Source organism: Anser anser (assembly GCF_964211835.1).
Source record: "Anser anser genome assembly, chromosome: 1".
Lineage (NCBI taxonomy): Eukaryota > Metazoa > Chordata > Aves > Anseriformes > Anatidae > Anser > Anser anser.
The window spans coordinates 14,214,727-14,242,086 of NC_139720.1; the positions used below are offsets into that span (position 1 = coordinate 14,214,727).

General features: G+C 43.4%; 1 protein-coding gene across 11 annotated transcripts in view; it reads left to right on the plus strand.

The window, feature by feature from the left end:
* LHFPL3 (LHFPL tetraspan subfamily member 3) overlaps nt 1-27,360 on the plus strand; it is a 261,232-nt gene that overhangs the window by 205,934 nt on the left and 27,938 nt on the right. Inside the window, exons 3-5 of one of the 11 annotated variants that reach the window (XR_014578021.1) lie at nt 8,366-8,435; nt 9,128-9,233; nt 10,015-10,053. The exons of 1 other annotated variant lie outside the window; for it this stretch is intronic. Coding sequence is in view for 7 of the 10 variants with exons in the window: in XM_083819854.1 (XP_083675980.1) it covers nt 8,366-8,435; nt 10,015-10,138 (194 nt within the window). In the remaining 3 variants the exon portion in view is untranslated. Of the gene's footprint in view, nt 1-474; nt 6,967-6,989; nt 7,050-8,365; nt 8,436-9,037; nt 10,155-19,794; nt 19,843-27,360 lie in introns of those variants that run through there. 9 more of the 11 variants (XR_014578022.1, XM_083819854.1, XR_014578023.1 and 6 more) reach the window with 9 other exon arrangements.

A 27,360-nucleotide genomic window follows, 5' to 3' on the forward strand; every position in this document is an offset into this window, starting at 1 on the left:
TGCTGTCTGGAAACAAAGGCTTAATTTTTCAGGGCTGTCAATGTAATATTTTTCTGTAAGCATTAAACTCAGCTGAGAAAATTCTAATCCCTAAGACATTTCCAGAGTGAGAGGGAACATGACTGGCTCATTTATTCCACACCTTGCCAAGCTGCAGTCTCATTATGATCACCAGCATAGACAATGCATAGGAAACAATAATTTATTGTTTTGGTCTTTATCTTGCTTTATTTCTGTTTAAGCACTGAGGGATATTAATGTACCCACAGGACTTGTGCATGGATTAACAGCAGATCAGTAGCCTAATTGATGCAAAGTTAGTTGTAGGCTCCCAGCCCGGCCAGCAGTCAATGAATGGGTATTTTTCTAGTGTGAGCCTGCTTTGGGGAATCCCACTCACAGACTTTACAGTTTGTCTTTACATGTGAAAGTGAGATTATTTAGGCTTTGATAAGCAATGTCTTCTACCTGCAGCATAACCATTAGAAGCTCAGCAGATGTGTTTCATGAGATGTATAACCCTTTCAAGCTCCTTTTTATCCTGAAGGCACAATAAAACCTTCACACAAGATAAAGATAGTGAGTATAACTTCCCTCATTTTGTTCAGTCTCATGTAAATTTGTTCTGTTTACAGTTCATTTTGCAGTTTCATTCTCCATTCACTCCATATGGTTATTTTGAAATATCTATATCAGTGTCTCCCCGTATATATCTCCTACTCCATTCTTTACTTTTACTTTCCTGAACAGCAGGGCTTCTCTGTTCAAGAAGCTGTTTCTTTTTCCTCTTCATTTCTCACAGTTCAATCATGTTCTCATAAACTTCAGAAGATATCCCTGTATTTTGCTGGCAGGGACTAAGGTGCATCCCCTGTAAGTTCAGGCAAGGCTCAGCCTCCAGTATCTGGCATGATATAGGTTGCTTTCCCTGTCTTTGGTATTTCCTAATGCAGCAAGCAGATGATGGAGTTTATATGCTGGTTTCAAGCATATTGTACCAGGGAGCTTATGACAGCTGTATCTTTCTTGGTCAACACGTCACATGGCCAGCAGGGTCAACTCTGCTTCTTCTCCTGTCTGAGCTGAGCAGAAATATCGAGTTACCAAGATCTGAATTAGGGTTGGTGCCTAGTTCTTCAGCTCATCTGGGGGCTTCAAACCTCCATTTCCACCACAGTTCAGGGATGTTAGCATGTTCCACACAGAAGGGCCAGAGTAGCTAGCAACAGAGAACCAGCAGCACAGGCTAAACAAAAGGGTGCATAAATCCGTGCTGATTAATATTTGTGAATGATGCTTACATTGTTGCACCTACACTGCTGTAAGTCTTACTAAATAGAGGATGGGCCACAGGCTACCATCGTTTATCCATGACTACAAGCTGTGATCCCATTACCAGATAGCTGCAATGTAGGAATACCTTCATTTGGTTCTGTCTTGCATCCCTGGTATGTCTCTACTGCAATAGCATGGCCAATGGCAGTACACCCTCTACCACAGTTCAAGTGGGATTCAGCTCCAAAGAAGCCACCAGTATGTAGATGTGTACATGTGTGAGGTACCTGAGCTCTCACATCATCAAGGGAGAGCTAGTCAGCACTTGGCAATGGAGAGGTGCACTTCAGGTGCCCGCATTGAAGTGTCCAGTGCCATCTGAGATTTCCAAGTGGATGTGAAATATCCACACAGCAGTTTGGGAATGAACTACCGTCTGGATATACCTATTTTCACCCACTGGCTTTTAAAGGACCCTAGAGGGTTAGCTTTGATCGGATTTCTGGTCTTTAAGCAATTAACGAACACTGCAACCTTCCTCCCAGTGTAAATGAAACTGAAGTACAAAAGCACATCCAGCTCTTCCATCAGAGAAGGACCAACTGAAATCTGCTGGAGTGCACTTTATCTACATCTAGTTTGGACTGTCTGGCTACATTAGTAGCAACCATATTAATAATAAACATGGGCATGGAAGGGGCTGAAGCACTGTCCCCAGTTGTACAGGTGGTTAGTGTGCTGTTGGCTCATTCCCTGGTCCCGTTTTGACCCATTCTTGCTATCAGTTTCTAGGAGATGGTTTTGGAGGTGACAAGAGCCAGCGCCATTAGGTGTCAGCGAGATCATTTTGGGTGGAGAGGATCTTGAGGGAGGCAGGGCTGGGGGAGTCGAGGACAGACGGTTGCTGTTCTGTGCCGCTCACCCTCAGGACTAGAAAACAGGACTTGTCTGGTTTTCATTCACTGGTACAGACAAAACCCTGCGTCCTAGCTTGAAGATCTGCTCTGGCAGGCTATGTAAATCCTTCCTACATTGCAGCACTCTGTGCTGCTGGGGTTTTCCTGTTGTTTCTGCTGTTTCATTCCCCGCTCCAGCATGCACTGGTAAATCACCCTCCACAACCTCTCATGTAGCTCCTGCTCAGTCCCTCCCAGGAATGTGAACAGAAGATTCCCAGCCTGGCCCTACATCACCACAGTAAATACACACTGCCTATGGCCTAAAACCATCGCTCTTACCGGAACTTACCTTTCTTTACTTAAGGAACAAGACAACATAAACCTTAACCTGATCTTTCTCTTGACCTTGGCAGTTTTCAGAGTTTTTTCCCTCTGCAGGGCTCCCAGGCCAGCCTTTTGGACAAGGGCAATGGGCATAGAAACCTGTAAATTAAGTATGTCTAGCAGGCTGGCCCAGATTTAGAAAAAAAAAAAAAAAAAAGGTGAAAAAAATTTGTGGTTACATCTGCCTCACTGAAATACAAAAACCTTTCATAAACATAATGACATGTGGAAACCAAGTTAAATTAGGCATCAAATACATCTGATAACATATGGTTACAAAGAAAATTGAAAAATGAAAGATCTCAAGTGGCAGTTTTTTCAAATGAGAGATGTGCCAATTAGTTTGGTAATCCCTGTTTGCTATGTGGCTTCTCTAGGGGACAGGAATGGTGGCAGGGGAGCTCACAGCACCTTGCAGGCATACCCTCACACAAAAAGAATTACAAGAGCCAATTTTTGAATACACAGAGCCGGACCCATCCTTAAATATCTGCCCCTGATGAGTCATCAGTGCTGGACCAGGAGGTCTCTCAGTTCAGATGCAGCACTGGCATTAACACCTGCCCTGTGGTTCTCTCAGGTCCTCCTCCAGCCTGGTCATCCATCAGTGTCAGTTCTGCTTTTCCCCCAAAATTAGATTAATCTGTCATTCTGAAAGTGATAACTCAAACTATTTTCATACAGTTACGCTGCAGAGAAAACATCTGAATAAATTCTTTCTCCACTGTCTTATTTTACACCTCTGTTCCATATGGATGTCAGTGACTACACCAGGCTAAGGCTGGACCAGGTCTGTCCAGGCCTTCTTTGGACTGCACAAAGTTCATTAAAACCGGGCTTTCACCCATTTTAGCTTCTGAGTGTCACAATACAATTTCTTCAATGGTTAGATTATGCCATTTGCTAAATATTCCATTCTATTTAGCATCTAGACCAGAGAGCAAGCTGAACAGTTGTAACTTTAAGAGGTAAAGTGCCTCCCTGGCATCATGTCCATCAAATCCTGGAAAAATTGCCCCAGTGATACGTTTGACCTATTAACTAAGGACATTTAATACAACCCAAATTGATTTAACATGTGTGAGTAGGCAAATAATTTGAAAGGTTCTGTTACCAGAGTAATTTGTCGATAAATTTTGTACAATCCTACTAGGTAACTAAATTTGGAAAATAAGTTCCTCAAACTACATTTCTGGCTCTTGGTTTCCTGTCATTGGTTTTGACAGGTTACCTCCAGCAAGGTTTTTAGCCGCTCCGCTGCATGTGATGTGATTTCTCAGTATTTTTGTAGAAACCTCCAAATGGTTGAATGCTCCTAAGGAAATTTGGTACTTGAGCAAGCAGATCATTAAATCGCAAAGCACACATCAGCCAGGCTGGCTGACACAGAAGACAGACCACGGCTGACCTTTCTGTTTTCGCTGCTTTTCATGGTTCAACAAGTGTGTCATATGCACAGACCATAGATAGTATTGCTTCTAAACACAACTGAAAATGCAGGGGAAGAAAATAATAATGATAATAAGTGGAGACATTTTTTCCCTGTTGGGACTCCTGCCAACCTTAATATGAGCAAATACATTTTTCCAGAAGAAACAAAAGAAAAAGTTTTATTTTCTCTTTCTAAATAAGCATAATATCAAGGGGGTGATGCTGTGTGGGCACAGAAAAGTACAGTCAAGCTTTACTTTCTATTAGAAAAACAAATAATTTATGACTTGAGGAAGAAAGGGAGTTTTGCTAAGTTATAACCATTTTGAATATTATCAACTATTTAAGGTTAGGAATGCATTCTTTGCAGATAGAGTGATTATTTTTGATAGTGGAAAACAAGGACTGATTACAAATCAACTTTTCTTTTTTGGACAATTTTTTTTAATTTAGTTTTCAATATTTTTCTTGTTTTTAATCCACCTGCATTCAAAAGCTAACAGCAATCTAGAGAAATAGGGATCAAATTTAGAAACCTCAAGGTTATCTTAATGCCTATATTCTATTATTAATGTACATAATCATTTTGTTGTTTGGTTGGTTTTTTTTTTTCTAATCTGCTAGCATTCAGGAGAAATGCACTGGAATGTAAAAATCCTCCTCAAGTCACAAGCAAGAAACAACAAAATTTTCTTGACATTAATTTGGGAAGGAGAAACCATCTCTAAATAAATTTTTTGTAACCAAAAAGCCAATGCTCAGTTTGATCCCCTGTCATTCCTCAGACTGAAGTGATGCAAAAGTCGCCCCAAGTGTTCATAAGCCTGATACAGCACTTTGTATTCCAAGAAAAAAAGAAAACTCTATGTGCTTTCTCCAACTTAAAACTCTGAAAAAGCAGAAAATCATCTTTCTCGTTGAGGTCAAATTGGGTAGATCCCAATCCACAGTAAGTAAACTTAAGGCATTTGGGAGCTGGGGATTTAGAGATGGCCTCGAAGCCTGGTTCCCCATCAGTCTAAAATGAGCATCCTGGGTTCCAGCCTCGCCAAGAGGCTGCTTTGAAACTTCTTTGAGGGACCATGGACCTGCCAGTATCAGCCAACAGGGAGGGCAGGCCACGGACCAGGCAGCGCTTGGTGAGGACCAAATCATGTCTACTCCCCTCTTACAAGTGGGAGACGTGTCAGGGCTGGAGGTCCAGGTGTATCAAGATGGGGAGGGGATGTATCATGACACTTGGCCTGACGGGGTCCCTGCCTGGCGGGGAGTGAGCCCCTCAGGCTAGAGAACCAAGCAGGTGGTGGTGGTGGCCACCCAGGCAGGTAGGCTCGCTGTGCCCCACGCCGGAGCTACGAGCAGGCTCCCACTGATGGAAACCCTTCCACTGTGCAGTAAATGAGCTCGCCGTGCTGCAGCTGGTGTCCGCTCAAAGAAATAAACTGAAAGCAGTAACTTCACCGGGTCCCCGCTGCCTCTGCTGCTTGCAAATCTACGTTTTATGAAGCCTGATCATTTCAGTGGATGGCCTCTTGACCCTGGTGTCCATCTATCACACAGAGCAATGTATTTGCCAACAGGAGTATCCAGTTGGACTGTCAATCATTTAATAAGCTTTTCTTCTTACACAGAGTTTATTGATTTTCTCTTTTAGCAATAGCAAGAGACTATATTGTCAGAGTAGGTGTTCTGCAGCTCTTGCATGCTTTTTCACATGTAGCCTTTGTTTTATTCCCCTCCGTACGATTTCCATCATCCTTTATTGCCACAGATACACTTTCTGTCATCTCTATGCCCCAAAGCATCTCATTTTCTTTTCACTTTTACCTTGATTAATGTCTTCATAAGTTTTGCTTTCCCCTTCTTCACTGTGGAGTAGTTGTCCTAGAAGGCTCTTTGCTATGAAAACTTTTTTTTTTTTTTAATTGTCATTAATTTCCACTTCTCTGTTTCTCTTTGGCAGTCCCAGGTATTTTATCCTGATTTTTCTATTGATTTCTTTATTTTACAGGTTAGCACGGTTTTGTTTAATTGTTGTTAAATCAGATGATTAAATGTTCATCTCTACCAGCTAGAATGCTATGGTTTTAATTGCCCAGAAATGTACAGTTAGGGTATAATTTGCCCTTCATTTCTGATTGTTTAATTAGGACTATTATAGGAAAGTCAATGGATTATACCATGGCCAAACTGATATAGGCTCACTAGAGACTGCAATCAAGCCTTTCAATTTTCAGTCAAATAACTCATTCTCCATCCTTTTGAAAATGCCTCACAGAATCATTAGTCTTATTGTCTGTTAGCCTTCTCTACTTACTTAAAAAAATAAATCAGGGAATATTTCTGAGCTTAACCACCAGTGAGTGGCATTGCTCAAGGAACAGCTTTCTCCTTTATAACTCAGCTACCTGTGCCCTTGCATCCCAGGAGCAGCTACTTTCTCTGGAAAGTAAGAGAAAAAAAATACATGAGGGGTCCTGGGGGAAGGAATGTGAGCTGGGGAGGAGAGGGGAATTTTGGATTTCTTGCAATATCATTACGAGACCAGACAATTACCTGCTGAGCATCCATGGGTGATCTGCAGATTACCAGCAGAGATTGCTGGGAACCACTCATGACCTGGAGGAAAGTTTATCTCCACGAGGGCTGAGATCCTGAAGGATCCCAGAAATGCATTTGGGGATAATGCGAGGCACTGCAATTTGAACTATAGGCCACATCCCTGTCTTCTCCAAGGGTTGTTCCAGCCACACACCATTGCACTGTTCAGATTTTCACTCTTCCTTCTATAGCAAGCATATGGAGATTTTGACCATTTTTTTGAACTTTGAGTAAGGGAATCACCGCCACAAAAAAGTCTAGAGGAAACACGCTAGGATATTAGAATTCTCTTGTTTATTCCCAGCCGGGCTCAGCTCTCACTAAAGAGATGCATTTTGTCAAAGAATATTATTAAAGCTTGAAACATCATTCCATGATGCAGTCACTTTCCTTTTGCAGAGCCAAGTGTGGGAGTTAATTTTTGCCAGCTTTTTGCCATAAGACTGACAACTTGAAAAAGTAAGTAAATAAATAAATAAAATAACTACACCCAGTTTCACAGAAGGTGGGGATTCTTGTTTTGCTGCAGGTGGCGTCATACCCATCTTATTTTGAGCTTTTTAGCCCCATTGAGTTCAATCCTGTTGCAGACTGAAAACAGTGTGATTGTATTAGAAACCATTTGCCAGATGCAAGGGCACGGCCGCAGCACAGCACGGCTGGTCTGGCTGCAAGCACTGGCTCATGGGAAGAGCAAGCACAGCTGAGCTCGCCACCTAAGTGAGGGTGAAGCTCTCTAATAGGCATGTGAAGGATGTTGTTGTTCCACTGGGGAAAGAAATAATTGTTTATGTCTGTGGAACGTGGTGAGATGGAGAGAGAGACGTGGGGGGAGGAAATGTATTTCAATTCAGAAAAAGTATTGAGTTTCAGATAGAAAAATGAACAAAGGGTTTTCTGTGCTGCTGTGCATTTTGGAAACGGGCCCGAGGCACGGCCAGCCAGACTTTTCCTGGGAAATCCTGGTGTGACCATCCTGCTGGAGGGGGAGGAGGAAAACAGGGGCCCCTTCTCCCCACACAGGCCCAGTTGGTCCACCAGCCCCTGCACAAGTCCGGATGGCTTGAACAGGGCTGCAGGGCTTGGAGCTGGATTTTGTCACCACCCTTTAAATCTCACCCAGTTGTGCCCATCTTGGGGTGGGCTGAGGCTTAGCACATGTATATGCAAATTATCCCACTTTAAAAAGTATCATGCCATCTTCCTCAAGCACTGCAGACGCCTTCCCTTCCCTGAGCAGCTTGTTTCCAGCCCTCAGTATTAATGTGTTTTGCCTAATTTCCTCTTCAGATATATCTGGTTTCAGCTTTCAACCATTCATCCTTCCCCACTAGATTAAAGGGCTCTTTTCTCCCTGTGAAGATAGTTATTCACTGTAATCAAGACCTTTCAATCTTCTTTTTGATAAGCTAGACAAATTGTACTTTCTAAATCTCTCTCGCCGTTACGTGCCTTCTCCAGTCCTTGCCCCACTTTTGCAGTTCTCTGTGCCTTTCCCAGTTTTTCAGCATCCTTGGTGAAACATGGATACGACTGCACACAGCACGTGCACATCAGCCTCAGCAGTGCCAGAGAGGAAAGTCAGCTCCTGCCTCTGGCCAGCATCCCGTGTTTATCCACCCAAGGTCTCATTAGCCTTCTCAAATATAACAGGGCTTGAGGTTTCATCTTCTTATTATTTGGCCTCTAAATCCTTCCACGAAAAATAGCACCTAACAAGAGCAGCCATTATTTCTTCTTTCTTGGAGTTTAACTCTGTGTTTTACTGTTTTTAGGAACAGCAGACCCAGCTGGCCAAGCAACAGTGTCCTTCTCTTCACCATTTTATATGGCATCAATTCTTGTGTAACCTCCAGATTTTATCAGCAAGATCTAATGTGGCATCTGACGATGACGAACAGTTTTAGGCCTAGGAATAACCTCTGCACCCCCCTACTAGTCACACCCCTATTTAATGATGGTGGCTTGTTGTCAAATTGTACTCAAAGAACACAGTTTTAAACAGTTCATAATCTTTGTTTTATATGTGCTTTATTAAACCTACTTAGTGGTAATGTTATACCCTGCAATATCAAGTCAAACACCTTTTAAAGTCTTTTTTAATTGCATAAGTCAAAAATTTTTATAAGTAAACTTGAAAGGTGGGGCAGTAGGAAAATATTTGTCTACATTGCAGGCTTCATTATTGTTGTGTTAGTTCAGCATCTGGAGGCAATCTCCAGCCATAATAGTAGCAAGCACTGCATGTGCTTATTTACCCTGGCATCCTACCTACCTCATTAGCAGTGCAATTAAAGAGCCATTTCAACAGAGAAACTCCTCCACATCAATTCACCAAGAAAGTTATGACAGTGCTAACACTGAGAAACAAATGTAATTTGTTAATAAGCATATTTCTGTGCAAGCATAGGCATTTGCTTGGTGGTGACTCCCTTATCCACATGCAGGGAGGATCTACCTATAGGAGATTTTTATTTTGACATGGAAGGGATACTTGGCAATCTCTAAGGAGTGTTCACTCCTACCTGAAATTACAGACAGCACACTGCAAACCTGAAGATCCTCATGGCAAAAGGAGAAAGCTTTGGCTAGGAACAAGTGCGGCAGACAGGGAGGTCATCATAGAATCACAGGACAGCCCAGGTTGGTCAGAATCTCAGAAGATCATCAGGTCCAACCTTTAATGGGAAAAGGGATGTTAGGTGAGATTATCTTGCACCATGTCCAATCACTTCTTGAAAACCACCAGTGATGGGAACTCTCCCATGTCCCTGGGGAGGTTGTTCCAGTCACTGATTGTTCTCACTGTAAAAATAAATAAATAAATAAATCTTATATCAAGACAAAACTTCTCCCAGTGCAGCTTGTACCCTCGTCTTCTCCATATGATCGTACATAGAATCATAGACTGGTTTGGGTTGGAAGGGTCATTAAGGATCACCTAGTTCCAACCCCCTGCCATGGGCAGGGACACCTCTCACCAGACCAGGTTGCCCAAAGCCCCATCCAGCCTGGCCTTGAACACCTCCAGGGATGGGGCAGCCACAGCTTCTCTGGGCAGCCTGTGCCAGGGCCTCACCACCCAGAAACCATTTCCCCTCACACTGCAAGCTGCCTATGAATACTTGGTCGGGCAGCGTAGATCCCTGAAAAGTGGGTGCTACAAAATCATGGCATGACACTAGGACCACCTTGTGAATCTAACCCTAAGAGGGCTCAAAGGTATGAACAGACTCAGAGCACTCTGGACCACTACAGTAGTGCAATGGCATGTTATGTCTACATTGACATTTAGTTATTAAGATCTTTATGACTGTTTTCACAATCGCAAATCAGAAAGGCTCCATCCAAATATCCTTTATTGAATATTTGAGTGCTACTGTGACAGTTTTCAGGAAAACTGATGAATTTTGTCTTCTCTCAGAGTCAGGAACTCCTTAGGCTATCATACAGATTCTCAAAAACTGCTGAACTGTTATGCTGAAACTTTAAAGAAGAAAAAAAATGCAACCACAGGCAGGAAGAAGTCACAGAAAACTCCAACCTAGATGATTAACATTGCGGGTATGTATAAGCAACTGCAAACAAGAGCATGCAAAATGCTCAGCTAGGCGCAAGGCAAGCAGCACAGCACCTTGTAGAGCTGCCGTGGGGCAGAGGCTGGGAGGAGCAGTGTGGGGCTCCTCCTGTGCCCCACTGCTTCTTCCTGCTTCCCAGCTACAGGCCAACACCTCCTGATGATAAAGCACCTTTTAGGAGTCCCTCTGTTGAAAGCAGTGGTGCAGGCTGCAGCGCTAGCTGGCTTTCTGCGCAGAAATAAGTGAAGTGTGTACCTATGGCATTCCCGCTGGGCTGGATGCCAGGTTTTCTGGGTTCCTTTGAAATCTGTCTCCTGTTTTATTGCAGCGCTTCAGACTATCAACTCTTTCTTCTTCACCCTTTCCGGCTGAAGCAAGGGCTTTTCTCCCTTCACATCTACCGGTGGCGTGGCTGCTGTGGGCTGCAAGAAGGCTGGCGGTGGTCAACCTTTTCCTAAGGACTTTTGGCTTTTGGGAGACCCAGTTCGAACTGGCTTTCAGAAAGAGAACATCCAACAGAACCAATTCCAATCTCAAAGCACCCAATATCTATAGTTACATTTCAGAAGCCTGGCCTCAGCGTTCAGTGGTGGACAGGGGCAAGGAGTAGCTCTTCAGTCCTTCATGAGCATCCACAAAGAGCCAAGGCAGCCCCTGGGGCCAGTGTGTCTGTCTTTTTGCCTGCCCAGCTGGGCTGGGATGACCTTTATTGCACTCCGATGTTCCACTTTTTATAAATAACTCAAAATTCACTGCATGGGGCGAACTTAAACTAGGCCTTTCTCCCTCTGATGTGAGGAGCAGGAATGGCTGCTTTGAATTAGGCCCTTTGGTGTGCAGCCACTGTCTGTGTGAAGAATGACATTTTCCTTCCATCTTATATACACGGATGATACTTTGGTTATGGTTTCTCTGAATGTTTTATATTACAATTTTGCCTTTGACACATGCACCTTTTAGAAGTCACCTCAATCTAATTAGGCCTCTTTTTCTCCTGAGGAGATGAGGGACTGCACTAACTGTGCCCGAATTGCAGGGTTGGCCACCCCTGTGCCACATGCAAGCCAAGCTGGATGAGTGGTGGGGAAGAGGAGCACGGAGGCAGTTCTCAGCCATTGCTGTATATTTTACTCCTTGCAGCGGCAGTACATGAAATTGCTGCTTGCAGAGACTGCCCCTGAAAAATGCAGGTGCAAGGGTGCCAGGCAGGAGCAGGGGAGCTGTGACACCAGCTGGCTGCCAGCTCATCAGGCTCAGCACTCATTCCTGCCTGCGCCAGCCTGCAATTTCAGGCGAGCATAGCTGCTCATCCCAGGGTTGAATTTAGGTCGCCACTTATCTTTGAACATTTTTAATGATTGCCTACCACGTTTGCTAATGATAAATGCTCAACGTGGGGGGAATTTTCAGGCACGCTATTGCTGCGAGCGGCTGGGGCTGAGTAGTGCTGGCGGTTCCCAGCAGCTGCTGAAGAAAGCAGGAGGGAGACGGTAGTCCCCAGAAACACAAGGCTTTGGATGGGACACCAAGAGACCCATGCTCAGATGGTTGAAAGAAAGTGCTCATCATCTGCAGCAGTGCCCTCCGTTGGCTGTGCAGGTCAGAGGAGAATGACTACGGCGGTAGCATCAGCTGGAGGACATCTTTTCTTATGGACAGGGTGGAAACTCTCTTGAACTTAATTACAATGGCTCTACTATTAAACTTACACATGGCATTTATCCAATACTTATCTAAATGATTTTATTCTAGTCCTGCATAACTGTTATTCCTGATTTATACCGGTCCGAGACCTGAATCTCAACCCTTATCTAGTGTGCTGCACAGTAATTTGTCCTAGAATAGCCTGGTTTTGCAAGTGGACATTGTAATGAGAGCTGTTCCCTGTATAATAATTTTGCTTCAGAAACTGATTACTCATGATTCCTATCAGATCTGAATTGCAGATATCTGGGGGAATATAGCACCAGGATATTTCAGATCTAAATTGCCCTACTATCTGTTCTACTACATCTCTTCTAAAGCAGACTTTATGTTAGAAATTACTTTATAGATTTGTAAGGCATGGCATAGAATCATTATATACCCTGTAAGTGCTTTAAAATTAATTTGTTCTTGAATGTGTCCATGTATGAATGAATTTGACATAAGCCTTTCAATTTTATGCTCTGCTACAGAAAGTGTACAAAGTAAAAACTGTAAATCAACCTCCACACTTGCTGAAATGACTGCTCAGCTATGAAAAGAGTCTACCCAATATTTAAAGAAGATTTAGATACAAAAATAATAATGTGTGCAAGAGAGCTGCCATACAGCTTTGGAACTTTCCAACCTAAAAATGGTGAGATTTGTAACATGGCATCTACGTGCAGATCCTTCAGGTTTGGGCTGGCTCGCAGAGTGGTAAAGATCATGGGAATACAGTTGAGACCATGATGTCTTGACCACTGTGCTGGTGGAGCTGAAATACTCACCAGCAGCCCTCCTGTGTGTGCAGGTATAGCTCTTGGGCATGGGATGTCACAGAAAGTGGTGGTTTAGATGCACGTGATGTTTAGAGGCATTGAACAGCGTTTAGCAGCATCAGCAGTTCTAATATTTACTTTTATTAATTAAAAGCATCACTGGGGTTCATAACACAATTATTTATGTATTTGGGTCAAATTCAGCAATAGTTGTATCTGAGAAATAGTTTCAACCTCTGTGGTTGATTTCCTCTTCCCTGCCAGGTGTACTGGTGATGGTGCAGGATGTGTGGCTCCAGCCTGCCCCATCCCCAGAAGAGAGGAGCCACCACTGCCCAACCTATAGGAGAGCCACAGCTCGTCCATCATGCTGCCAGGAAATATGGGGGAAAGCGCCTGAAATTTCTTCTTTTAATGTGTTTTAATATGGTGTAAAGGGCCTCAGCGGTCATTGCCAACAGGCACAAACCCAGCAGTGCTGTACCCAACCGGAGGCTGCAGCAGGCTGTAGAGTCACTCCCGCACGTGCACCTTCCCTCGTGACTGCTGCACATTTGCACAGTTGGCATAACAAGTGAAATAGCCACCGCAGGAGAGCTGGAGAACATCTTATTCCAGGTGACCTCTGGATGGATTTGGAGAAATCGCTGATAAAAGAAAGCTTTGCCTCAAATCCACGCGCCTAGCAGAGTGTGGTTTTGACCTCAGTGAATGTCCTTTCCTTTGAGGACCAGGTCAGGAAAGAAAGGCTGCCTTCTGACTCTTCTGCTTCATGGTGCCAGGCTTTTTTCCTATACTTTTATAACTCGTCCCTCAAGTCTTGTATTTAGCTGATCTGAAATTTTTAGTATTTCATTTCAGAAAGTTGACAGAAAGCTTCCCTTTTTTCCTGGTTCTGCTGCTGAACCAAAAATAAAATCAATGGCTGCTACAGTTCCAGCAGAGAGATCCTGCACTCACGCTGCAGTGAGTGATACGGGGAGTCTGGGGAGACCTGAGACAAAAGCAACAACTTGAAAGGGAAAGAAACTAAAAGGGACCTGGCCCAACTGCCATAGAGATAAATATTGAAATTCCTGTTGACTGTAGTGATTCAGCAAAGAGATCTTTGTCCTTAATATCACAGGTGAGTTTACTACGTAAGGATAAAACATGTGCCTCAGAAGCAAAACCAAAACATTTGATGGGGGAAAGAACTTCAAGAACAGATTTTTAAAAAATCATACTATGACTATAGCAACACAAAGGGATGAAAAGTGAAGTTGTGTTTAAACACAACTATTAAAGAGCTGCTTAAACAAAAGTATTACTAATACCCGACTCTTTTTTTTTTTTTTAAAGCAGCTTTTTAGGCAGACAATTATCATTATTCCTAATTATCCTAGTATACAAGTTATATTACTACTGCTATTCATGAATACCTGCATGAAAAATGTTCGGGTTTTTTTTAGGTGTGGTTTGTTTTTTTTCCAAAGTCAATAGAGAAACCTTTTCTTCAAATTTTTATGTTAAAAACATGGCAGAACTACTATTACCCTTGCCACTCAGCCTTGCTAGAGGCCTCCCCGGGGTAGCTCCAGGATGCTGGCAGGCACTCAGAGCCTCACACTCCGGTTCCTGCTTTGCTGACAGCTACGCGCTGCCTGCTCTGATGCAGAAACCAAGTCAGGGCTCTTTCTGTCCATCCCTCTGCCAAGCAGTGTGTGAGGAAAAAAATGCCTTCTCCTCTCTCCAGGCTCCAGCAATGAAGCTTGGCCTGGCTTTAGAGTGCAGGTCTCCATCCAGCAAAGCTTTTAAACATGTGATTAATCCATTCCCATTTAGTGAAGTGCAGACACAGCTAAATTTTGTCAAGTGTGACCCAGGAGCATATTCCAATTAAGGCATATTGGTAAGTGCTTTGGTGAGCAAGGATGGGCAGCTGATATGGGACCACAGAAGGGCAGCAGGGAAGGGGAGACAAGCATCCAGTGGCATTGAGGCAGAGGGGGCTAAGAGGGCTGAGAGTCAGCCTGTGACTCCAAAAAAAACGCTTCTATTTCAGTGCTTTTGATGGCTCCAGTGGCACTTTCTCCATGTGACTTCACTTCTGTGTGCCATTAGAACAGAGTTAATAACAGTGACCCCCCCTTAACAATGCCTCCCTGAGATTTACCCAAAGAGCACATTGTGGAAGCCGAGCATTAATGAACTTCGGTGAAATTACCTGGTTTTTGTAGTAATGTCCATTATCTCTCCCAAAGCTGTTTGAAGTCCTCATTTCTGACATTGGAAGCACAACTAGGAACTCTCTGGTGTCTTCCAATGCTTCACATGTTGACAGTCGGGATCTGCCCCACCGGGGAAAGGATGTGAAAGGAGATGTGAGTGAGGGTGAAATGCTCAGCACACGGGCTTAGATTAACCCTCCAAACATCACAAGAAGATTTATGGGCAGCCAAGACAAAGCACAGCTCTTCAACTAGCAGCAGGCTGCACATCACATTCATGTGACCCAGCATCAACAACACCCACAGCAAAAATGCCAGCTTTGGGGCAAGTTGTTTTAAAGAATAAAGACAACAGCATGGATGGGAAGGAGGATGAGAAAAAAATCAACAGGATAAATAACAACCTGTTTCCAACTGTGGAAAGATCACGGTGGAGGAGGTGCAAGAGGAAGAGATGAGAGGACAATGCCTCTGTTGGAATGGGGAAGTGGAGAGGGAGGAGAGCTGGGCTCAGTCAGAGAGGTGCCGGGGAGAGGGCTGTGTGTGGGAAAGGAAATGTTTCACGGGAAACAGAGGGAGGTGACGAAGGAAAAAGGGGCAAGATTTCATTTTTCTGAAATTACAGAATATATAATGGCTGCGACTGTTCTTAAAGCTGAATTTAAAGGGAAGATGTTTGTGGAAATTAAAAGAATTCATGATAATTATCAAGAAAAGAAATGAGAGAGTATAAAAAATAAGGCTGTTGATCAAATCTGAAGCTATGAACAAGTAGTATTATTCTGTTAGGACCAAAGGGCCTCATCCCACTGCCAGATGATGTGAGCTTCTTTTGAGATCAGCTGAAAAGCCTGACACTCAGCACCACGCAGGGCTGAGCCAAATAGAGCAGGGCACTAATTCCCAAATTACGCGCCCAGAGTACTCCCTGATACCCAGGCAGCCTGACACCACGACTGCTACCTGCCTGTGGTACGTGGGCTGGTAATTCACTGGTAGGTTGGTAAAAATGACTCTGATGATCTCCATTTGGAAACCTGTCCTCTGCAAAATGCTTCAAAGGAAAGATTCATCGTAGGAAATGTGCATAACCAAAAAGTGCTGAAGACTTTATTGTTCAAGAAAAATGTGTGAATTGCTGTCATCTAAAATAAGCAGCTAGTGCGGTTTGATGTATGGCAGAAACTTGCTGGATGTTACAAAAATAGCCCCTTGTATTAATCTGACAGGTCTGGCCCCCACAGAGGTCTACAAAGCCTTAGCACTAGCTAATGCTTTCTGATGATGCCTTGCTGAGTCACCACATCACCAGCTCCTGACATAAAGTCTTTGTCTAAATATACACTATGCGCTTCTCTAATTGCTGTTATGTGTAAAATAGGGCATGCGAGGATGCTACAGGTTTCAGTGGCTGAACTGTGATATTTAATTATTAGCAATGAAATCTCAGCCTCATAAAGATTGCCTCCATTAGTGATCCAACAAGGCTTCTAATGTCTTACTGCAAGATGTCTGTGGCTTTAACTCACTCAAATCTTTCCTTTTCCATCAATAACAGAATTTCATCTCAAGAAACAAATTAAACAAATACTTTTTATACCAAATATGCTTAACCTAAAGCTTTCTCCCTATTATTTCATAAATGCTTTGAGATTATAGAGGCTCAGCCAGCTTAGTAAAGATGAATTGCATGTGATCCTGAGAATACAACCATTGCATTAGTTATTCTTCCTTTCAGTTGTGTTAGGCTTTTTGTAAATAATCAGCATGCTTAATTAATGGAGACTGATTAAGAAGACATATCAGGGCAAGTTTTACTGTCGTATTAAAACCTGTTCATTGCCATAGGCAAGACATCATCAGTATTTCTAGATGCAAATTATTACCTGTGATGCACATCATGGAGAATTTTACTGTAACCATTAACAAAGTAAGAAGAATATTTTCACTGGATACAAACAGCAATACCCAGGTTTACAACTGCATAACCAAATGCAAAATTTACCCGTGTATATGATATTTGAGAAGAAGGAGATTAAAACAAAATTGATTATTTCTTCCTCCAGCTCTAAACTCAAGGATCCCAAAAGACAAATGATTCTCTTTAGGTTTGCTCTAGAGCAAGACTGCTTTACACACTTTCAAATAAAAAGTCAAGTGCTAACATCAGTTATGCCACTGTAAATATGGACTTTCTTTGGTGACTTTAATAGATTTTTCCTAAATTCACAATAGTAACAAAACATTCACCACTGCCCCAAACTGCTGATTTATGTGCCAAATAATAGGGTAGAATAAATGCCACTTAGGGCCAGATCTGGCTACTTTATTCACACAAACAACTGCATTGATTTAAATAGGATCAATCAAGTCAGCAGGATTCTCCCAGGCGATTGCGTTAGCAGGAGGAGCGGTGCTGCAGGGCGAAGCAGCCTGTGCTCGGGGCCCAGAGCCCGCACCGGCAGCGTGGTACAGGGAGGTCGTTATTTCAGCTGAGCTCCTGCCTGGCCCCATGGCTGCCAATTATTGGCTGGAACAAGCACAGTCAATGGGAAATTCACCTCAGAAATGTTCTCCTGATCCCAGCCAAAACATGAGTGCAGGCACATCCCTGGGTGGCCCCGAGCCCAGCAGTATTGCGTGTGTGTTGCAATGGCTTACCTAGGAAAAGCAGTTGGGGACCAGTATTCCCAGTTCACCACCAACTGGCGGGTTGTTCCCATGACTGGACTTACTCAGGAGAGAGTCAGCAGCTGTATACACTTAACCTGCTTAAAAGCCTGTACTCTGCGTGTATTTTGGGGTGCAGACTGATGCAGAAAGTAAGGCTCAGTGAGAGGTACATGCCTCGCTGAAAGGTGCCAAGAAGGCACCAAAGGGAGGACAAGAGTTCTACATCTGAGCAAAGAAAAACATTATTAAGCAGTGAAGGACCAGAAATGATTCTTCCTATGGCTAGGTGATGCTTATGTATACATGGAAGGGAAACAGTCCTAATTAAAAGGTTGTCAGGAGCATCTCCTGCTGAGAGAAGTTGTCTGGGGCTGGGAGTCCCCCAGGAGACTTGAAGGGGGAAACTGGCTCCACTTGCATATGTTTTGCTCTAACTGGGTGATAACTAAGCCTTCATCTCCACAGGGATGGCGATCCTCAACCAAGGCTCATGGGACAGGCAATAAGTCCCATGGAGGGAGGCAGGCAGCCAAGTGCAATTATATCCCTACAAATGCCTAACAGTTGCTCTTGAAATGCAGAAGGTGCAAACTAAAATAGGGGGAAAACTAAATTGCTGTCAATATCACTTATTGGCCAAGGTATTTTACCTCACTTTTGTTTTCCCAGCATTATAGAGAAGATAGCTGCTTTGCTTTATACATCAGTACTCAGCCAATGTGCATGTCCTTCAACATCTCTGTTCCATCTTTCGTTGCCTAAATAAAGGCAGGAGGCAAGCCAGTTCCTTCTTTTAGGAGACTGTCCAGTGCCAGTGCACGTGTAGTCACAGCTTCCAAGAAAGATAGAAATACAGCAATTTTTTTTAATTTTTTTTTTAATCTTACCGCTTACTGTGAAGCTTTAGAAAAGTTAATATTTTGATTGGTTTCACCAGGAACATGTCAGTAGTTTAATCAATGCATTTAGATACTTCCAGCTACTGTGTCTAATTTTACTGGTGCATTTTACATTTCTTCTACATTAGTCCCAGCAAGAAAATACATCTGATGCTATTTTGGCTACTTGTGGTTTATACGTCAACTTCACTTCTGAATTCTTAAATTATTTTCCAAACAGTTTTTAGGTGATAGTGGAACCATTGATCTGTATTCTTAGTTAAGAAATGATTGCTTTAAGATACAAATTCTATTTTAGCATCTCCTTTGAGGCTTCCCTTCAGCAGCAGAAATTTAGCCCAATTGATTGCTCTGCCGCTCCCACAGGACAGACTCTTCTCCTTCTTCCATGGTTGTTAGAGATTTTTAGCTGTTCAACAGTGTCATATTTAGATGTGCAAACACACATTTTTCTCTTGATATAAATCCTTCAGCTTCTGGGTGACCTTTTGTACCTTTCCTGATCAGACACAGGAGGTTTATGCACTTACGTAAAGTACCATAAACTCACAATAAATTGTGTGAGTAGGTGATAGAAGATACAGTCTTCTGAGGTCTGAAGTACCTTCAGGTTCCCCTGGGCTTCCTTGGGGCACCAAAGGTATAGGATCTCACTGGAGCAGACTTCCATGGGTGCATAATTAAAAACATAAACCACAGCCGCCCTTCAGATCTAAGCAATTAGAACATCTTGTGCATATAAGGATTTGGTAGCCTGGGTTCTTTCAGATGGTACCAATGTTTTTGGAAGTATGATCAAAAATCACGAGCAATGTATCATCAAGATTCAGATATAGTATTTTATTACTCTTATATCTCATCTAGAAGAAATACTTCTGTAGATCTTTATTTACTGAGATGGTAACTAACATGGTTTTATGTTTAATCTAAATCATTGTTCTGATTTGTGCATTTTTATTATTATTTTACACTTTTATTCAACTATTTTTGAAGAAGCAGGGTTAACGTAGTGCTTAAAGTTGTCCACTGATCAAAAGATGTTACCAAGATTTTTGATTCTGTAATGACAGATTTAAAAAAAAAAAAAAAAAAGGCAAGACTTTTTTAGATTACTTTGCTTTTTTTATGTATTTGTTTATGTTCTGTCACTATTTGTTCTCTGTTAATCCTAGTTTTTTCATCCACCTCCTTAATAACCTACTGAATCACTCCTGGCTTTCAGAAAGTTCCCTGTCTGGATAAACTGAGACAGAAATCCAAACAATTCACACTCTCTACACTGTAGCAAATAATGAGATTTATTATAAATTATACTACAATGTGTGAAATCTCATTTGATTATACCTTAACTATTCTGTTTTTCCCTCCCTACCTCACAGATGATGGAAATGCTTAAAACAAGTTAAGGTAGTGTGACACAGACTAATGTAAGTGTGAGCATGGCATCCAGGGGACAAGCTGTGAAGTGTTTGCGCGCTTCTGCCAAAATACATTGCATGGCTTTCTGCTGTTGTCTTGTGTTTCTGATGTTAGGCAGCATGTTCAGCAACATGTAAGTGTTCCATTTGATTTTTATATTCCCAGCTTTGGTTTTGTACAGTCTTAATAATTTGCCTTTTTCAGTAGCTTGTGGCAACTGCTTAGTGGCAAATCTGCAAGCTGTGTATGTTATTTTGAGTAGCGTTAAGAAGCCCCTACAAGGATCAGGGCTGCGTTGGATATGGCTCCTCAGAAACCTGCTGTAGAATTATTTAAGTCTGAAATTCAAATGGATCAGAAACAGTATCGACACTTCTCCTGTGCTTGTTGCTAAAAAGCAGCAGCTCCCCGTTTGCCTTTTCCAAAATTTAAGCCTGATACTTATGCATCTGGCTGCTGCGTACAGCTCTGCTATGCACATCTGGGCCTTCGCCATGTGAATGCCTTTTCACCACTCTTCTGTTGTACAACATCTTACTTCATGTGACAGATGCCACGTTGGAATTAAAAATGCTATGTTTTCACAGTACGCTGTTAAAAAAAGACTACTATGAACAAAGAGAAATTATGGGTGCCCCATCCCTGGAAGTGCTCGAGGCCAGGCTGGATGGGGCTTTGGGCAACCTGGTCTGGTGGGAGGTGTCCCTGCCCATGGCAGGGGGTTGGAACTGGGTGGTCTTTAAGGTCCCTTCCAACCCAAACCACGCTGTGATTCTGTGATTCTAAAGACGATATGATCCTGTGTTTACGTATTTATTTAATCTTACTGTTTATAACATTTATGAAGGTGACACCAATCGTAGTATCTTGAAACATATTTATCCACACGGGTGTCCTGGTGCTGTCTGATATTGAGAGGAAGAGCTCAGTTATTCCCTGCCCGGGTTCTGTTTGCCTGGGATTGCCACTCGTGTTTTAAGTGCACTGTATTTTTTTATCACGATCAAATATTGACCAGGTTGCCCCACAAGGTAGTGTCATCTCACTCCTGGAGATTCTCAGAACTTGACTGGACGTGGCCCTGAGCAACCTGCTCTAGTTGGATCTTCTTTGAACAGGAGATTGGACTGGATTGTCCTCCAGAAGTCCTTTCCTACTTAAATTTTTCAATGATTCTACAATTGCATGACTGTGTTGGTGAAGAGTAGAGTAAAGCTACCAAATAATTTTCACTGTGCTTTAAGTTATCATTTGAAGCCAGATCACCAGAGGTCAATGCACCAGTCACTGTTCCACTTTTCTGAATAATAAAATGCTAGTTTTTACTCTCAGTATAACCACTTCAGATACTTGCAACCAAGCTACACGTAAAAATATTTGTTGTGTTTTCTTATCATGCCACGAAAACATCACTCTGTTGTACGCTATACATGTAATATGTATGGAGTTACAGCAGCTGTTGCGTAGGAGCAGAATGACTTATCAGAAGCATATCTACTTGCAAGTTATTGGAGCTATGCCAACTGACACTGACAGCTGTCTACGTGATGTTTTTACAGTTTTTCTCAATTTTGCCATGTAAGATCCCTACCTCTGTTCTTTAAGACACTAATGATTAATGCCAGAGCTGAGAAAATCCACCTGGTGAGCAAGGTCACCTTCTCTATTGTCAGTAACAAAGGAAAACACCAGGCTAACAAGGCTAAGGAAGTCCTAATTAACATCAGTGGTGAACTAAAAGCTACGGGAAAATAGAGCAGGCAAATTAAGACTCTACAGAGGTAAAATTATTTTTTGAAACCGTTGCAAAAGAAGCCTGGAAGCTGTATTTTCAAATACGGTTAATGCTGGGGATGGGTTGCAGAAAAGCAAGGAATCAATAGCAGTTTTGTGATTTCAGTGCCTCCCTCTCCCAGGTGAGCTCCTGCAAGCAGTCAGAGTCTCTGAGACTCAGCCGAGGCCCCGAGGCAGGAGCGCTGTAGACCCTTGTTACTACCTGCCAAAAAGTCACCGTGCTCCTTCTTCAGTTCTTCAAGTCTTGCTGCACTGTGCCACAATGACAGGAAATAGTCCATCCTCCTTAAAGCACCTAGTTAAGCATCTTTGCTCTCATTTTCTTCTCTAATCTATTCTTGGTCCAAAACTCAGATTACCCAAACTGGGCTAATTCCCCCCGGTTGCCACCTCCCTCCTCTCAGCTCTGAGAGCTAAGCACAGAAACAATTCCCTAAAGGTACTGTGAGCTACCACTGTTGGGGAGACTTTAGGACAAATCAGTCAAACTTGGCAGAGGTGACATTAGTGCGATTAGACTGCCTTGGGACAAGGAGCAGTCTGCGTGACCTCCTTAAGTCCTCTCCTGCTGCGTTTTTGCATGATCCTGTTATTTTAAATGATGTTAACAACTGCAGCCACAAAATTTAATCACCATTTTAAATGGTGTGCACATTAAGTGCCTGACACCAGGACACAAATTCATCAGCAGGAGAGGGCGGACCTGCAGAACCGCCGCAGGCTGTTGGATGTCACCGTCTCACCTGCGTGCATTCACACGTGGGTGCAAGTCCACCACACACTGCTTCTGCCTCTCAGCATGAAAAAAGGACAATGCCACGTAGCCAGCCAGCTTCAGCAGTTTCCACAGAGCCAGCCGTCATGTCCAAAGGCCATCTGCTGAGCCTTTGTGCAAAGCCATTAATTTGTTAATTACTGTTCTTGAGAACAAGGAGTATAAGCTATCTGCACATAGTGCCTGGGTGAAAACCTTGTGGTAAACAGGCTTATAGTGACCAGTGTATCTCCCTTTTTTTGGTGTTTTCAGCTTAGAATCCCCAAGTCCCACTGGGTTGTGCTCTGCAAACCTGGTTGTCTTGGCTGGTTTCCTCTTCAAGCATCAGAGCGTCCATCCTTCACCAAGTGCTCAACACAGCCACCTTCTCCAGTTATATCATCCTGAGCAAATGACAGGAGTAGATTTTCTTTATTGCCTACAACACAGTTTTACCCCTCACGTGAAGGCTAGCTCCTCAAAAAGTCATTCCCAGACTGCCATCATCGATCAGAATGGCCCCACACGATTTCATTCAACCTTTGGCCATAGGCAGCTCTGACCATGTCAGGTTAGGACCATGTCTGGTTTTCAGCATCCCCCCCATGTGGCTTCTCTCCACAGTCTTTCAGTAACACTAACACATGTCTTGGGATTTCCCACAACACTTCCCAGGCTTCCCAGGCAGGGTCACATCTCCTCACAGTGAATCTGTCAACACCACTGCTGCCTTCCCCAAAAGCAACACTGAGCAATAGCCAGTGCTCTCCAAAATGATCAGGCTGCCCTGCTCTCTTCCTACTGCTTGGTTTCCTCTGTTCCATGTGCTTAGATATTCTCTGCAGCATGGAGCTAGGCTTGCCCCAAGCAGGTTATTTCTTGTGTCATGCCCTAACCCTGGCAGTCCTTTCCTAGTTGATATTTATGCTGGTCGCTGCCAGCAAGGTCTCCTGTCCCCACAAAGTCTTCTGTCCCAAAATTTCCACTTGACCCATCCTGTCATGTTCACTCAAGCTGCTGCTGCCATGCCACCTTTGGAGCTCTGGGATCCATCCACAAAAACAAAACCAAACCAAAACGAAACAAAAAGTAACACACCATGCCCTGATCTGCCTTTTTCAGCCATGTGCTGCACCCTCCAGCATTGCTAGTTTTGTATGAGCTCAAAGTCTTGTTACTCAGGGAGTAAACAAGAGTACATGAGTACTGCTGGAACAGTGCAGAGGCACAGCTCCCCTTTTTCTGATGCTCATATTCCTCACAATTTAAAAGAATGCTGCTCTTTAACTGGAAGCAAAACTAGGCTCTACGCATTCGTTTTTGAAAGCTGTTGCGCGTAAAGCAAGCAGCGCAGTCCTGGACAGTGCCTGTAGCATATTAATATGGCTTCAAGGGACCTGAAAGAGCTTTACACAAATGGGGATGAGAGAAAGGCTGGACACAGCCCAGCAAAGCACATTCTTTCCTGGAAGGGCGTAAGGAGCCCTAGAGAATTCAGCAGGATGATCCATGGGCTGAGGGCTGTGCTCCCATCTAAGTGGTTTGCTGGCTGAGCGCCACAGACCAGCTTGCTCCCAAAAGCCCATGGGACAGCTGGGAAAGCAAAATCTGCCCAGTGGAATACCAACACCTCCCTTGCCCAAAGGCTTATCCTGCTTCCTGATGTGTGTACATTGCAGGGTCTTTATCAATGACGGTGTAAAGCTCAGCTGACCTCAAACCTTCCTTCCCACAGCAGAGCAAATCTGTAATTAGGTCTGCCCAACCTTTCTGCATCATTAATCCCCAAAATACCAACCTTTTCCTATGGCCAATGGCCACAAGACAGACCATTATGATTTGAAGCAGGGCAAAGATCTTGGTGTAGTTCATAGACAGGGGCAGGGCCCTGTCCCACACTCACCATGGAAGAAGCTTGGCTGGTCAACCCAACATGGTCTGGCTGTGCTAGTGTCTGCACCCCAAAGCCTGTCTTGCCACGGGGTCTCCTATGTCAGGTGGACACTGCCAGTCCTGCTGGAACCATGGTTGATGGGAACCAGGGCTGAAACACTCACCATATGTGGCCAAATGACAGAAGTTTTCTGCTGTCACAGGCGTTGCATTTGCTGTGTATCGTTGGCTTGAAAACCCCTCCTTCCTAATAGTGAGTGATGTCCCCTCTCTGCATTGGGACTACCCAAAGAATTTGACAGGCAAGAGGCAAAGAAACCTTGACAGAGCATTAGCATCTTATCAAGCTGGCAATATATTAACCTGGCAAGTTATTATACATGAGGTAGGCTACAAGTGGATAATACTGTTGTACACACTGTTTTACCTGTCTTCCTGACAAATGGCTATTTTGAATTTCCTAGCTGTCCTGTGGGCTCATCTTTAAGAGCATTTTTTTAATCTTAAAATATATATTTCCTTAATGCCTTAATGGCAATCATGCTAGCTCCATGAGACCTGAAGTGCTCCTCTTCTTAATCACAGCACTTTTAGAAGAAAATGATCCTCTGAAAGACTAGAAACAGAAACTCTATACTGCTGCCGATGGAACAGGGTGTTCTTTTCCCTTTCCAGACTTCTCTTCCATATCAAAATGTTCACTGGAAACCATACTTTCTGCTGTCGAGAACCATCTTCAGCAGACTTGGAGTGGTGTAAATTGCAATTAAAGGGTTATTCCCACCTCTAACCTCTGTGATGCATCTACAAAAATCGCAGAATGCAAGAATATTCCCTGCTCGATGAGATCTGTCGGTGAATTTGGTCCTCGCTAGGTGGAAACGTGGATGAAGGCAAGGAGAAGATATACCTCTGTAGCTCCTCCCTTCATCAACCAGTGAGAAAAGGCAGCACTTTTATTTTTTTTTCATTTTGATATTGGCACCGGACACACAGAGCACCACCATCTGGATGCCAAAGAAATGCAGAAAAAAGTAATTTCACTGAAATGAAGACATACAACTATCTTCAGCCTGTTATATATTAAGGGGAGTGCAGTCGTTCTCCAGAATGCCTGAAGCCAGCTCTGAAAGCAGAGCTCATATATTCTCAGAGGTGCTTGAGCTCAGATCAGCTTTGAGGGGGAGAAAATATTGCTTCCATCCAGTTCGTGCCAGAGGAGATCTCAACAAGTAAATCAAAGGACACTAGAGACAAATCTTTGATAAAAGCATATCAAAACTTTGCTTAATTTGTTTGCACTGCTGTTGTAAAGCAGACTCACTGGAGACAATATGATCTACAAATGGAATTTGTTACTAAATCAGGACATGACTTACAGGAAGGATAAGTAATGATTTCATCTAAGTCATTACATCTCCCTATCAATAGCACATCTCTGTAGGGAGTGCACTCACCCCTGGCTGAATATTTTATATGATCTCTGTAGGACAAACCTGAGAGGCCTGACTTCAGGCCATGATAAACCCAACCATCCAAAAATCAGTGGGTCAGATGGTCCCTGGTAGAGAGAAGACGCACACAATGTGTACAATCAATTGTATGTGCAATATCCAGCACATAATCCCTTCAGTCTGTAAAATTTGCTTCTGCCCAGACACATGAGAAAGTAGCACTTGCTAAGAGAGCAGAGAAAGGATGTGGGTCCCCTGTTTACGTGCATGCTCATGGGCCCTGCAATGTCCAACTCTGACTCGTCCTAGGCACGTGCCCATGGGATTGGTGAGCACTGCAGGATGGACCAAGTGAGTACACTTCACATGGTGCATGGATCCGCACAGGTGCACCTCTGACCTGCTAAACTTTTGGGGCAAACATCCAAAATCCTCAAATGCTGCTGAGTCAACATTTCTGAACAGAGAAAGAGTACATGTACATGGCGGGGCTACAGCGGGTTAAAAATGTGGATGTTGGATAGCTTTTCAGAGATACCACTAAAAAATCTTCCAGCCTGACTTCTCCCTGTACACCCCATTTCTGTCCTTCATGCCGTCAAAGTCTATTTTGTGCTCTTCTTCCTTCACCTCTTTTGATGCAGCTGTTGTCCACCATCTTCCTAAATCCTCTGCCTTAGCAATGTCAACTTCTGGACAATTCCTTGAGTCCCACAGAGTTTTCTGTGTTTCTTTTTTAAAAATACCTCCCCCCCGCCCCCTCACCCTCCAGGACCATTAAGTCAAATGTTTTTATTTAATTATTCAGCTGTAACTAAAACTGACCCCCTTATCTTACCTCACATGCCTATCCTGTTTGATTGTAGTTGGGAAAACTGTTATCTTCTGCATCCAGGCAGCACAGGACCGCAGCACAATTTCCAGCATTATCACCATCTCCTCTCCAGACCGATGCTGTCATTTAATCCTGATGAAATTCCCTCTGCGGTGTCACACAAAAATATCCGTTATTATTTGTTCCCTCAGTAAGGCCCTGGTAGCTTCATCCTCAGTCTCTGTGACCTTCTCTGTTCTGGCCCTCTTGATGTTCACCTTGTCTTCCCTCAAAATGTCACAGCTAAAATTGATTCCTTGCTTCAGTTCCCCAACAAACCACGCTAAATCCTTCCATTTCTTCACCTTCATCCTCTTTGTCGAGTTCATGTTCCAATCTGTCAAAGTTTCCATAAAGCCACTCTTGTGGGTTTTCTGGGTGACTCCTCCTTTACTCCAGGCCACCCATTTCTCCTTCCTCTGCAGGGTGCCTCCTACTCCCACCTGAGGCCTAATGCAACACAGAACATCCTCCCCCAGTGCCACCTTCAGTGACCTTCAAACCATACCAATCTTCAAGTTTTCCACAGGTGTGAGCCATGTTCAGGAAATCACACTTATCTATGCCATTTTTAAGTCATTCTTTTGTCTTCCACTTTCTCCCGCCTCTTGCATTGAGGTGTAGCCTTCTGATGAGACACATGCAATAGCTCTCTGGCTCTGTAGTCCTCCATGGAGGCAACATATGTCTGGGGTGGCAGGAGGAGAAATCACTGCCTTGCTCCTGCCCAAGTTAGCATTGAGTTTACTTCAAAGTA